General features: G+C 50.1%; 1 protein-coding gene across 1 annotated transcript in view; it reads left to right on the top strand.

The window, feature by feature from the left end:
- Positions 1-13,252, top strand: part of ILRUN (inflammation and lipid regulator with UBA-like and NBR1-like domains) — a 74,172-nt gene extending 60,920 nt beyond the window's left edge. The window contains exon 5 of the mRNA XM_074935810.1: positions 12,546-13,252. Coding sequence (XP_074791911.1) covers positions 12,546-12,593 — 48 coding nt within the window. The 3' untranslated portion in view covers positions 12,594-13,252. The remainder of the gene's footprint in view (positions 1-12,545) is intronic.
- The last annotated feature ends 1,610 nt before the right edge of the window (positions 13,253-14,862 follow it).

The following is a 14,862-nucleotide window of genomic DNA, read 5'->3' as shown; positions in this document are numbered from 1 at the left end:
AATGTCAATGTTTTTTTTTTCCAATGAAATGTCTAGGTGTCTAGATAAAGGACCCTTTCAGCACTAACTCATGGGATGAAATCCAGCCCAGACCAGTGTCCACAAATGGTCACCATCTTTTTGACTGTTCTTTGGGCCGCTGTGTGAAAGGATCTGGCAGCTACCAGTTGAAAGCAAACAGGTGTCTGTAACTGGTGATTCTTAACCCCCTCACTGCTGGCCCTGAGTGCCCGCTTGGTGCCTCTGCAGAAAGGCCCAGACCTGAATGGGCCCTAGAAGCTGGGTTCCCCTCTCAACCTTAGAAATGATCTTTGCAGGTCTGCATTGAGTCATATTGGTGTGGCAACGCGGGATAGTTTTCTCTGCTGTTGCTTGTGCTGTTCCTGGCCTGTGGATAGAGGGAACTTCCTTGCCCAGGTTGTCAGTCCAGCACCTGCATCAGCACTAAACTGGCTTCCAAAGTTAAATAAATAGACGAAAGCTTTATTTTCTGCCGCAGAAATGCCAAGCCTGGCAAGATTGCTGTTTTTCCCCCCTGGAGAATCGGTGCACAGATCTGAGCTTGTCTGACAGGCTGCAAGAAACTGACGATGGCTGTTTGATAAGGTTGTCCAGGAAGTAACTGTTTTCTCCCAAGAGCCCAGGTTATAGAATCCTGTTTATCCAGCCAGAGGGGCAGCAAAAATTGACACTGCTCAAAGAAAGGAAGGAACGCGACCCACTCTAATCTTTCTGGTGCGGAGAAAGGGGGAGAAAGGTATCTGCAGTAGCCCTGCTTGTAAATCTGCTTGTATCATTGCTTCGCAAATATGCTAAGGTTGGGGGAGTCTCGCCTTTGTTTCAGGCAATTAGATTTGTGGGCATCTGGCACAGAATTACCCACTGGCAGGGCGGGGAAAGGATTATAGGTGCTGGTGAGGTGGAAGAAGAGAGCTAAAAACTGACCAACTCCTAGCCACCGTGCTTCCCAGACCTTAGCACTTGAACAATCAATGAGCTATCTGCCTTGGGATATCTGATCTGGCTTCTGCTTAGGGAAGACTGACAAAGAAGGGTTGGAAGGAAGCAGGTTTCTCAGAACTTTTAAAGGGTTCTAAATAAATAACTATAGGGAAGCAATTATTTCAAGAGCAAATAAATGGGTGCTACCAACTCTAGGTGTTTTTTTTGTTTTGTGTTTTTTTTGTTTTTTGTTTTTTTTGGTGGTGGGGGGTGGGAAGGGTAGCTTTTGTTTGGGTGCTGGCACACCCCTACTTTAAGTACTGTCTTTGTTTTTGTATCACACACATTACGATGGTATCTAAGCACCTAGGAGGGTATGTCCTTAAAATCAGGAAAGTGAATGTATTTTTTGGCTGGTACCAGTTTCTTCTTGATGTGCCAGTGGTGGAAGGCTCATGGTGGGAGATGGGCTGATCTCAAGGATGTGGGCCAGGGGAAAGTTATCTATCTGCCAGGACTGTGTCAGATTGTTGGCCTGGAGTTGTTGCCAGATTGGCTAAAAGCAGCTACATGAAAGGAAACTGGTCAATCAGACCTGACTGTCACCAGGAAATGTTGATGCCTTATCTGAAAATGCCAATTTGAACATAATCCCGAGAGCCAGTGTCTTGACAGGTTTAAAACGTTTCATGCAAGTTACTCATCCGTACTGGGTCACCAGTAGGAGATATAGAGAAACTAACCAATGTCTGATGCAATGGAAAATGTAATCTTCCTCTGTACCCCAATGCACTGTGTTGTACACACCTGGGAATTTTGTTTCTGTAAGAAAAGATACAGCCCTGGAGACAAAATTGACTCTTCCACCGTGATTGAGTTTTCATGCACCAGAAACAAAGGCATCAAACTTTCTGTTAAGGATGCTAGGTATTAAAAGTCCAACAGGCAATTTCCTATACCAAACCCTAACCTCCCTGCGTCTTCTCTTCTTCCCCTTGGGTAAAACTGAGGTGATAATAAAAACTCCCAGGATGGGGTGAAAGGGCGTTTGAAGCCTCAATGTTTGTTTAAAAAAAAAAAAGTTGGGTTCCCCTGACCAAAGGATCTACCCACGTGTAAAGAGTGCTTATATTTGCACCATTTCACGTAGTACAGGGATGCTGTTATCACTGAGGAAGAAGCCATTTAACAGAGCACCCCACATGACAGTTTAGTAGGATAAGAGGTGAAGTCTGCCCTGGAACCACGGTAGAGAATTTTAAGTAGGCAGATGAGTTGGAATTGATCAGAACCGTTGGAACACTAGTGCTTGTGTACTTCTGCTCAGAGTCATGAGATTTAAAGGCTACTGGTTTTGTCTCCTGTGATTGTGTTTGTAACTTTTTTTTGTTAAGGGCACCCAGAACTGGGGGCTAGGGGGTTCTTTTTCAGTTGATAATACTGAACTGTAAATAGATTAATGTGGTCAGGAGCTGCAGTCTCCCATCTCTTCTGAATAGATTTATACCTTCTCTGCAGATTGGCACACCAACAGACCCCGGTTGTTGGTGGGCAGGATTGAACCTGGGATCTCAGGAGCTAAATGCACGAGCCTCTACTGCATGAGCTAAAAGCCATATGGCCCTTAGCTAAGGTTGTGGAGCAGACTCATTAATCTCTTTCAGTGGTCTCAGTGCCACTGGATGGGACAGAACGTCACACCTGGGAGGTGTGTGGGTTACAAAGGTACTTTGAAAATTACTGTTTCTGTTGGAACTGGCTTGGTGATTTTCAGAGCTGGATTAGAAATTGCACAGAACTGCCCTGATTTTTAGGATTCCTATACTGTTCTTTGCATGATGGGTTTGCTGTTCCAATAACTAAGCAGCATACGCTCTGCATTATTGCTATACATCGCTTTGCTGACCCTCCCTGACCAAGATGAAAAAGGATTTTGGTTGACTCTCTGCTTAGCAGAGCTCCTGGTGAATCCTGCAACACCCTGGCACTCTCCCTTTGTGCTGCGGGGCAAGGATGTCCATTCCAGAATGGAATGATTCCATACCCTGAGGCTCTGTAGGAGTTTCCATTAGGATCCCAGTTCTGATATTCTGTATCTAGGTGTTATGGACCTGATGTTTCAGAAAAACAGAGCAGCCACCCTACAAACGAAATAAAAAGAAGCTGTAGGTGCTCAGGGTTGAAAATCAGGCCTCAGGTTACTAGCTGAGGTATGGCTTTGAGACATAATATCCGTGTGGAAGTGACAAGGCTCATACTTCCGAGCAGGCACATTGTAGAGTTGGTGCTCAAAATCATCAGGTGGGCCCTGTAAAAATCATGAGATTTTAAAAAAAAAAAAAAAGAAAAAAGAAAAAGAGGAGTTCTTGCTTTCTACCTTGTGCCTCAAAGGTGCAGTCTCTTGGTTGGGGATTGGTTGTGTGTTGACAGAGCAAACATTTTCCTGCCCTCAATCTACCACTGAAAGCAAAAACCTCACTGCGCCTTGGCTTTTGTGCACTGACTGACGAATACAAGGAGTCCCAGCCTGGAAGATGAGGCCATCTTCCCAAAGGGAAGGCAGGGCTCTCTGGGAGGCAGGACTTCTGGGTTCTGCTTCCAGCCCAGGGAAGGGAAGTGTTTTAGAGCGGGGGAGTGGGCACCTCAGCTCCTGAGTTCTGTTCCCAGCTGTGTCACTGATTCACATCGTCCGGTTATTTAACCTCTCTATGCCTTCGTTTTTCCATCTGAAAAAAGACTGAATGAGCCCATCCTCCCCAGGGCTTGGTGAGGTTTCATTTATCAGCCTCCGTAAAGGGCTTTTTGATTCTTGGATGAAATGCAAAGTATTTAATCGTTAAATTGCTGGCTTAAAATTAAAACTCTTTCCTGGTGCAGGTGCCTAGAAACGGTAGCTCTAAGCCCCAGTCCTGGCTATGCATGCCTGCCTGTGTTTCCTTTTATAAACCCTTTGCTTTCAGTGTCTGCAGGGAGGCTGGCATAGCTCAGGGAGGGTAGGAGGCTTTTGCACCTGTTTGGCTGGAGCCGGCAGCTTGCGTTCCCACTGGATTGCTCTGCAGCAGCTTGGGTCGTGGGAGAAAATGGTTATTCTTCCATTTAAAAATCAATGCGTCAAAACCAGAGCCAGCTCTTGAGCTGCAGGAGGGAGAAGGCAACTTCAGAGCACTGCAGCCAGGGTGACCTGCAGGTGGCTCGGTGCAGCTGGAAATTGGGCCACTTCAGTCTAGGGCACTGAATTGGGACTGTCCCTTTAGGCACCCATCTCTCTAAAGTGGGCCCTCAGGACCCTATTTATTCTGGTACGCTGCGCAGAGATGGGCGGGAGGTGGAGCAATACATGGCCCCAGCACCAGGGCCTCTGGGGTTTGATTGAGACCCTGATGCTGGGTAGGACAGCCCTAGTTTGCTGCCTGGCTGCAATGGCCCCATGGGGCATTCCAACCGCTGGCCATGTAGGGCCAGCCCACCCACTGCACTCTATGGGCTTCTGAAGTGGGTGGTACAGTGTATGCCTGGGGCATTCTCTGGGGTGTCCGAGGGCCCTCTGGCTACAGCATGGGTTAATTCCTCTCTCAGGGCCCGCTGCCCCTAGGGAGAACGTTATACCCGCAGGGTAACAGGTGCTGCTGAGTCTGGCTCTGCGCTCAGAATACAAAGTTACCTGTGTCTTGGGCACAGCCGTGAGGGGTGGGGGAGGGTGTCTCTGAGCCCAGTTCGTTGTTCGTCTGGAATGACACGTTTCCTTAGCCGCTCCATGACTCACATCTGAGTCAGCCCTCAGCCTGCATCACCTCTGCCTCGGTCTTTCCTTGTTTGTCTTCAGGCCTTGAATTATAGAGGCTAGAGGGCTCTTGTCCAACCCCCCCTCCCCCCAAATTCCCAACCCCCTCAGCACCTGTTGTCAGCGCTGGTAGGTGTGCAGAGGGGAATCTTGCTGCAGGTTGTTGCAACAGGATAATTGGCTGCACTTTATTTCTGACAGACAGGGTGTGGTCTGCCCCCGTTAAAGGAGCCAGGCTGCCCTTGGTTCAGTCCCCCTGGAGCAGCATTTGAGAGGACCCAGCGGTAGTTAATCTCTCAGGCAGGGATGATGGTACAAACTAGCATGCAGGGATGGGCTCTGTGGTGAGGGGGGGCAGGGAAGGATGCTGCCGAGCCGGCACGACCTCCCTCTCTGCTGCCCGCCCACAGGGAGCTCCTCTGTGGCAGCACCCCTTTGTTCTCTGGGGCAGAGGGTATTCGTTTCAGGCCTGCTCAGGGGTGAAAGTAAAATGTGTCCCTTACCGGTACGGTAAGGCTGTAGAGCAGACACATTCTCTCTCTGTCTGAGGCCTCGGTGCCACTAGAGGGGACAGAACCACACACCCAGGAAGGGTGTGGGTTAAGAAGTGCACAGTAATATTTTTAAGAGCAGGGAGAAGTAGAGGTGGATTTATAACCAGGCTAAACCACAAAGAGTAATTGGAAGAGGGAGACCCTGTCTGGCTGGAATTGAGGATGGGGGCATGAACTCTTCAAACCTTGCCTTAAAATGCCCATGGCATCTTCAATGACCACAAAGGGGTCCCCGGCTCTGGCTCTTCTGACAGACTGTTACTCGCTGAAGTGAGGTTATAGGTGGTTGCTTATCCTAACTGAACGCCTTTACTCTGTCCAAGGGCAAGTAAAATCTGAAATGCTTCCTCCCGCAGCATGAGACTGACCTTTGAAACTCTCTGCCTCAGGAGTCAGAGTCAAATACTGTGGCTGAGTGTAAAAGGGATTGGATAAGTTGAGGGCTAGTAACAACCCTTTAACTTTTTGCATCCATTAGTTCTGAAGGAATAGGGTATCCTTCCCCCTCCCCCGCCCCGCCCCAACATGATTTCAATATTATGCAGTGGCAGTCACCCAGTAAAAGGGAGATTCAGGCTCCAAGACTTCAAGATAGGGCTAATCAATTCTCATGCTTCAGGGCATGAGCTGATTGCCATGGATCAGGCAGCGTTTCTAACTCCTATGTGTAGTGTTAACCAATTACCCAGGTTTGTTATCCTCACCTTCCCTGATGTACCAGGGGCTAGTCACTGCCAGAAGCAGGAGACCAGATTTAATGGAGGCCTGGTTGTGTTCTTTCTAACTTCTGAACTTAACGACCATCCAGATCTCCCCAAAGTGGGCAATGAGAGATGAATCCAACCCAGGACTCATTATCTAACTCGCCCTCCTGCATTCCAGCCTTCCAGGCTCCATCTTTTGGGGTAAGATGGGACCGTGATCTGAACCGACCCAACCCACTCTGGGTTTGCCTTTGCAAACCTGAAACCGCCACAAGGAGCTCTGGCAAAGTACAAATCGCCCCAGTTTTGCCACGGCACAAAACTGCCGAAATCTATTATGTGGACAGTGGTGGTCAGGGATACTGCAGAACCCAGACCAGCATCGCCCCCAAGAACCCAAATCAAGATCCATCCCCTTCTCTTGTGGCACTGCATTTTCCTGGCATCTCCTCTGGACTTCAGGTCCTTGCAGCCGCAGGTACTGCTTACTCTCAAGCCTGCGAGGCATTTTCAGGAAGAGGGCTCACCACCCACCTCCCACGATGCTGGCCAGGGAGCGCTGCTCCTTGAGGCCGTTATGCCCAAGGATCATTTGCATGCACAAAAGAAAGAATTTGCATTTCATCGTGGCAGCTAGTGTGGGAACCGAAGCGGCCAATGAGTCAGGCTGTGTTGCAGCCTGGATACATGCTGGGCACTGTGTGAAAAGACAACATCCCTTCTTTTGGCACTTTGTCACTGCTGGTTTCACCTGGCTGGCTGTGTATGCCTGGGAACAACTGGCAGTGGCTTGATCTATTGTGGCTGGCGGAGAGCGAGGGGTGGGGAGGGCTTGAGCACGGTTGACCTGTCCCAGAAATGACCCTCCCAACGGTAGCTAATGTGCCACGGAGGGAGAACCAAGGGGATTACAGCCCCATGCTGCCGTTTTTCCCGGAGGCAGGTTGGGTGCAGCAGGCTCAAAATCGATTGACGTTACCATGGACGTGGACTAATTGTATCGATATCACTGGGTGTCTCCCGGTGTGGCGGGCTTGGGACCAATGTTCCCTCTAATTTTTGACAGGCCATGTGTGCAAAACATTTCTGCTGTGCAAATTGTGCTTCTGTGTAAATTTTTGTGCGCGCGGTGTTTCGCCGTGTGCATGGGGTTTAGGATCTGTGTGTGCATGCACACCCCCGCAGCTTAGAGGGAACAGTGGTTGGGACCACCTTGCCTTTCCCAGGCTAACTAGGAAGGGGCTTGCTGGCTGGGGCGCCATTGGCTCATGCTATCCTTGAGGCTGATCCAACCATCCCTTTGCAAAGGGAGTGTAGTGCCCCTGCCAGGTGGTCAGGTGCGAGCCCTGGACAGCTGAGGCCTCTCTCCAGCCTGTCAAGTGGCAGGCAGGGTAGGCATCCTCCAGCAGGCGGCCATTTAAGGCACTGCGCATCCTGTCTGAGGATGACGCTGTTCAATCTTCCTCGTGTGGTTCTCTGCATTGGGGCTTCCTCTCCTACCGAACGCTGGACTCTCTGCCACAGCAAGATGTGGGCACAGCGACGGGGGGACGATTGCACCCACTGTGAGTGCCTGGGTGTGCAAAGGTGAATGGCAACCCTGATGGGTCGGTTTGCTAGGGGAGCAGGAAGGAAGGGGTTAATTGGGCCGATGGGGTATGTGGTGTGGATTTTTATAACGGGACGTGCTCATTTCAGTGCACTGCGCTAGGTCTAATCTGGCTGCGCATAGCCGCTGGGGGGCACATCAGCATGACATTCAGCATACCACTAGCAGCTTCTGCTTCCGAGAGACTAGCAGGGAGGCGGGGCAGCATGGGATGGAGGATGCATGGGCAGAACTACATGGGAACCCGGGTCTGGAACAGCAGGGGGCGCTAGACTCACCACTGAGTGCAATTTGGAAAGCTTGGGAAGATGTTGGTTCAGGACTGGAATATAGGGGGGCAGGAGGTCACGATCCCAGGGGATTAATAGACCTGGCGGGGGGGGGCCACGACTGGAACTGCAGCAGGTGCTGTAGGATGGGTTTGAGGGGCCTGGGCAGAGCTGTGCTGGGAAACTTCTGCGAAAGCTTCATTTCTGACACGCGGGGTCGGTCTGTCTCTTCTGAGCACTGAACTTCAGCAATTAACGAAAACAAAGGCAACAAGCACCGTTTGTCCTCGCCCCGCCACGTGAGGTGGGTCACGCCCACTCTGCCCTGAGATGCCCATTGCTGGCAGCGATGTCAGCCCCAGCACGGATGGGTTGCACATAGTGACTTCCAAGGCTTAATCCCAAGAAACAAAAGCAGTAATTTACCGAACCCAGAGGAAGAACAGGCTCAGGGCATTAACCACAGAACAACAAACATGCAGGTGGATTCTGTGCCCTGGACTGTGCTTGCCAGCTGGGCCGTTTGGGTTGGTACAGGCTGAGATCTTTCCACTTTGTTCTGCGTCATTAAGGATTTGAACTGGCAGTGCTGAGAGTGACAGAGACAAAACAGCCTGAACGAGGCAATGGCAGACAAAGGAGGGGAGAGCAAGGAAAGGGTAGGCCGGTGGCCTGAAAGAGCCTGGAGGGGAGAGAGGACACTCCTGAAATGCACCAAGGAGAGACTGGCTAAGGCAGGGCAGGTTGGGGCTGGAGCAAGGAAGGTCTTGCACTGGGGGCTGCTGGGCTTTATCCTTCCTGTCCTGGGGCTGCAGGATTGGAACAAGCTGCAACAAGCCGCGGAAAGGCTGCAATGTGTGCGCGCAGTCAGGTGATCTATTGATGTGACTGTTATGTACAAATCCGTTGTGACCGGCCTCATCTGTAACCCCCGGGGCTCTGTCGCTCCAGCCTAACTGGAGTCTGTTCCGCACCGTGGGGCCCGCATCCCTAACCTCAGCAGTGCTTCATGGCCCCCCCGGGGGACCTGCCGCCACCGCTGCCTTGCCCTAGTGCCAGTGGCCCCCCTCCCCTCCTGCTCTCCTGGGTCACAGGCTAAAATGGGCATAAGTGTGTGCTGGGGGTGCTCTTCTTAAAACACCGGCAGTGTCCTCCGAAGGTGGGTGGGAGGCTGAGGCCTCAGATTGTCCGCTCTTTGGGGCAGGAACCATCTTCTTGGTCTGCGTCTGCATGATGCCTAGCACGCTGGGGTCCTGGACCGTGACTGGGGCTCCTCGGTGCTCCCACAATACCCGTAATTAATATCAATTAAGAGCTTGTGCAGCCCCCGGGGAAGCAAACCTTCTATCCGATGGCACATGCTCCTAGCCTACCCAGATAGCGTGCTCTCGCTCTCTTCCCGTGTCCCCATCTCCCCATGCCGCCTTCAGTCATCGCCATGGGTTGGGGAGAACCCCTTACTGGGCTCTTCCTTTTTAACTTGGGGGTGGAGATCCCCCTCCTCCCTAGAACCGCCCCCTCCCCCAGTCCACACGCAGAGGTGGCTGCATGGAAGAAGACCCAATGTGGGGCCGGGATGCTGGGAGTGAGGGCCGAGATGGGGGGCCCTGCTCTCCTGTAGGATCTGCTGGCCCTGGGCTCGTCTCTCTGGGCACCCTTGTCAGACGCCAGCCACCAAGTGGTGATTCAGGCCGCTCTCTTCCTTCAGCCAGTGCAGCATCATTTCCTTCAGGGACATAAACTGCTGGCATGCTGGGGGTGCCCGACCGTGCGTGGCAGGGCCATCCCAGCACCTCCATTGCCTGGCCCCTTCCTCCCAGCCACGCATCCATTCGTCTCTCATTAGGACCTGTCGCCTGCAGGGAGCCTCACCCAGCGTCTCGCCCCACTGAAAAGAGCATGTGTGTCAGCACTGTGGTTACCTTGGAAGGGAGGGACTAGCATGTAATGGTATTTATGTTCCTCCCAGCTTCACTAATCCCCAACAGGATTGCCTCCTGCTGCAGGCAGGGAGGGAATGTCTACACTGCAACTAAACGCCTGCGGCTGGCCCATGTTAGCTGATTCCGGCGTGTGGGGCTTGGGCTATGGGGCTAAAAAGAGTTCAAAAAAGAACTAGATAATTTCCTGGAGGATAGGTCCATCAGTGGCTATTAGCCAGGATGGGCAGGGATGGTGTCCCTAGCCTCTGCTTGCCAGAAGCTGGGAATGGGCGACAGGGGATGGTGATTCCCTGTTCTGTTCATTCCCTTTGGGGCACCTGGCACTGGCCACTGTTGGAAGATGGGACACTGCGCTGGATGGACCTTGGGTCTGACCCAGTCTGGCTGTTCTTATGGGAGACTCTGAGGCTCATCATTTTTGTTGACCTTCTCTGTACGTTTTCCAATTCTAATCTATCTTTTTTGAGATGGGGCCATCAAAACTGCACACAGTATTCAGGGTGTGAATCAACAATGGATCTGTATAGTAGAATTATGATATTTTCTGTGTTCTTATCTACCCCTTTCCCAATGATTCCTAAAATTGTCAGCTTTTTTGATTGCTGCTGGGATTGTTTTCCAATGTGCATAACTTTGCATTTATCAACAGTGATTTTCATCTGCCATTTTGTTGCTCAGTTACCCAGTTCAGTGAGCTCCCTCTGTAGCTCTTCACAGTCAGCTTTGGACTTCACTATCTTGAGTAATTTTGTATCATTGGCAACCTTTGCCACCTCACTGTTTACCCCCTTTTCCAGAGCATTTATGAATATGTTGAACAGCAAACGTTCCAGTACAGATTCCTTGGTGAGGGACCTTGTCAACGATTTCCTGAAAGCCCAGGTACAAGGTCCACCTGCTTGTTGATGCCCTCAGATGAACATGATATATTGGGGAAGAATCAACACTGCTTTTGTAAAGGGAAATCGTGCCTCACTAATCTATTAGAATTCTCTCTGTGTCTGATCATTCTGTTCTTTCCTATAGTTTCAACTAATTTGTCTGCCACTGAAGTTAGGCTTCCTGGCCTGTAATTGCCAGGATCAACTCTGGAGCCCTTTTTGAAAAATCGGTGTACATTAGCTATTCTCCAGTCATCTGGTGTGGAGGCCGATTTAAGCTATCGGTTACACACCATAGTTAGTAGTTCTGCTATTTTACATTTGATTTACTTCAGAAATCTTGAGTGAATACCATGTGGTCTTGGTGACTTATTACTATTTAATTTATCAGTTTGTTCCATAACTGCCTTTGACACCTCAACCTGTGACAGTTCCTCAGATTTGTCCCCTAAAAAGAATGGCTGAGGTATGGGAATCTCCCTCGCATCCTCTTCAGTGAAAACCAATGCAAAGAATTTATTTCGCTTCTCTGCAATGACTTTATCTTCACTGAGTGCTGCGTTAGCACCCCTGTTGTCCAGTTGAGCAGGCTCATAGGCACTGGAACTAGGGGCTGGGAGTGGTGCTGCAGCCCCCTCAGGTTTTACTTGGGGCTCCGCTGCTGGCCCCGCACCCGAGTCCCAGCTGCCAGTCCCAGCCTCGTCCCCCTGTCCAGGTTCCCATCTCCAAGAGACACGGCCCTGCTCCCAGCCCCAGCTGTGGGAGGGCGGCGGACAGGGGTAAGGGGGCTGGCTTTCAGCACCCCCACTGGGCAGGCTTCCTGCTTCTGATGTACTTAAAGAAAATTGCTGTTCGTTTTTGTGTCTCCGGGTAGGTTTACACTTAAAACGCTGCATTGGCGCAGCTGCAGCACTTAAGTGAAGATGCGCCTCTCCTGTCCCCAAGAGGTGGTAGCTATGTCAATGGGAGACACTCTTCTGTCAACGTAGCACTGTCTACACAGGGTTATGTCGGTCTAACTATGTCGCCGAGGGGTGCGGATTTTTCATACCCCTGAGTGATGTAATTAGACTGATAGAGCTCTGTAGTGTAGACGTGGCCTGTGGCCGGTGTAATCTAATCTGCTATCCTCATGCAGTCTAACCTAATCCATCCATCCAATCCGTTATCCCAGTCCTGTATAACTTAATCTACAATTTGCATCAAAGCCAACCTAAACACTCATCTCAGTCTAGTCCAAACTACAGCTATTGTCCCAGGCCAGTACAATCTAATCCATAGCTCTCTGGGGCAGAGACTGTTTCTGTTTTGTGTTTGAACAGCAACTAGCACAGTGGGGCCCTGATCCGTGACTGGGGACATTTTAGGTCCAATACAAATACTAAACAGTAATACCATCCAACCTAGTCCATGCAGTCCCATTTGTTTTTGTCTAATCTACCGATCCAATCTGGTCTAATCTAACATCTCCTCTGCAGTCGAGTTCTAATCACCCCTGATTGCTGCCGTTGGGTGGAAAGCCTGCAAAGTTCAAGGTCCCCAAACTAAACTTGGGAATTCTGGCACTTGCACTTTGGTTCGGGGTGCAAACCCAGAGAGAATGTGCACATTTCCCAAGCAAGCACAGAAGGTGCGTGAACAGCGTGGCATAGGTGTCTATTAGTGGAGTGACTGGAACTTCAGAACCCGGATTAGAAATGGACCCAAACCAGAACGTTACTGCTTCCCTGACCCACACTAAAATTTTAGAAGGGACTGTAGAGTGAAGGAGGGTTAGAAGGGACCTTAAGGACCATTTAGTCTCACCCCCTGCCAAGATACAAGATCTGTTGTATCTAAACTGTCTTCTGGGTTTGTTTTAGGATTCGAGGAGCCAGGAAGAGCCTGTTTTCCAGTTCTGGTCTGGCTGAAACCAAATTCTTGAATTTCTAGCAGTCACTCTGAAACAGGATGACACATTCAATATTGGCATTACATTTCGTCTTTCATTGCTGATCGTTTGAGCAGCACCATACAGCAACTCCAGCCCATGGTGGGGGTGGGGCTGGGAATTGAAGGTGGAGCCTGAGTACTGCTTACGTAATCTCCAGCCCCACCCTCACACTCCTGGGCAGCAGCAGATGGGGAAGGCAGCTTCACTGGTCCTGCGCACTTGGGAGCACCAACAAGTCACTTCAATACTGAAAATGAAAAGGAGTTGGAAGGCAAGGGAAGTCCTGTGCACCTGTCTTCCTACGCAGCAAGCTACAGCTATGAGCCCGTGCCAACCGCCCAGGGTGGGCCCCGCATACAGCTGCCAGCTATGACTGCTCTGTTTGCTTCTGGCACCGGCACTACCTTTATGGCAGCATCTGGGAGATGGGGCAGAAGGACAAATGGAAGTAATAAATGGGAGTGACCCCCATCTCAGTCAAGTCATCCCGATTCCGGAGCTGTGACTGGCTAAAAACTGGTAGTGTTGACGGAGAAAAATTTATTGTGACTCAACTGGTCCCTGCTGTAGATCAGATAGTCACGTAAATCATTTTCCAACTAATCACACCATGCTTCTGGCTTTGTTGATATATCTAGTGGCAGAGAGTTCCATGGGTTAATTACACATTATAGAAATAAGTGTTGTATTGGTTTTAAATGTGCTGCCCTTCTGTTGTTTTCTCTCCCTAGCATTTTGTTTGGTGCTGGGTTGGATCCAAGATACCTATTTCCCAAGTCCAATTTGGATGCCATTGAAGTGCTGGGAATGCCCAGAGTGTATTTTGAAGTCTAATGATGACTGTTTAAATACCAGTTACATTTGCAGAAACATAAAGCCCTTGGAGGTGGAGTTTTAAATTTATTTTTTGTGTTTGTCTTAACCCTCCTTGCTTCCCTCTGATGTTTAACCTCTAGTTTGTAGGCTGGATTTCCATGAGATGAAGGATTCCTGTCTTGCTGAGGTAACCTCTTGCACCTTAGTATTTAGTCATACTGAGAGTTATCTTCCCTTTGCATTCCTGCTTCCTCTTGTGTATAGAGGGGTATGTAGCCTTCTAGCTTCGCTTAATTAGCTTCCACCTCCAAGACCTGCTTTGCCTCCAGCATTTATAATAGTGTTAAATATAAAATGTGTTTTTAATTTATAAGGGAGGGGTCGCACTCAGAGGCTTGCTATGTGAAAGGGGTCATCAATGCAAACTTTTGAGAATCACTCGTCTATTTCATACCGGCTGCTGCTGGGACGGATTTTTTTTTAATGATTTTTGCATGCACTTTTTCCTTTTGCAAATATCCCCGTTGAAAATCAGGATCTGGCTCTTCCCTGCCAGCGAGCCAGGCACTTACTAAAGCTGTTTCTCTCCAGAAAGAGCCTTGTGACCAATCCCCTCCTTGCAACTGAATAGGGATTCTCGAACAGCTGATCCAGAGCCTGTTTCCTCTCAGGATACAGTTCCCTTTTCGGATCGTCTCAGTTATGACTAAGGGTAATGCAGATGCTGTTTTTCTCCTTAGCTGCTGCTCTGTTGGTGGCTAATGACCTGGGACAATGGTGCTCAGACATCTCCCGAACGTGCAGCTGGCAGCGACCCATTCGATCTGCACATCTCAGTCCATACCTAGCTATGCTGTTGCTATTAAAGATACCTGTTCTTGCTTCCAGGGATGGCAGAGCCCATCAGACACAGGGAAGGCCCGGCTAACTTGGCAGGAGGTGAGGATGGTACAAGAAGCAGCTCAGACAAAACACACAGGCCTGGCCTCTGCTTCCTGCTGGCCATGCCAGTTTGGAAGCATAATTCGATCTTGTGTTTCCATCACTGCAGCAACTGTGGCAGCTCTGCTCAGGTTACAGAGCCTTGTGCTCCATGACTTCCGAGCCTGCAAAGGAAACCGTGATTGAATACGTGACATTTATAACATTGCAACAAAGCAGAGATGTTGACTGATGTGCAAGCTTGGCCGCTCATGGGGTCCTGGGTGCATGTCGCTCTATTAAAAGACTTTGCCCTGCTATAACACCTCTGATCTGAGGATCTCGTGGCGCTTTATGTTCATTAGCGGACGCGTGCACACACCCCCTCACGATGCGGGTGGTCTGTACCTTATCTGTAAAATATGGGATTAGAGAGGGGACGTGACATGTCCCAGATCACGCAGTGAGTCAGTGGCAGAACAGTACCTAGGTGTCCTGACTTCCTTTCC

This window comes from Natator depressus, chromosome 21 (genome assembly GCF_965152275.1).
Source record: "Natator depressus isolate rNatDep1 chromosome 21, rNatDep2.hap1, whole genome shotgun sequence".
NCBI lineage: Eukaryota > Metazoa > Chordata > Testudines > Cheloniidae > Natator > Natator depressus.
The sequence above is the reverse complement of the archived record's forward strand: the minus strand, read 5'-3'. Positions and strand labels throughout refer to the sequence as shown.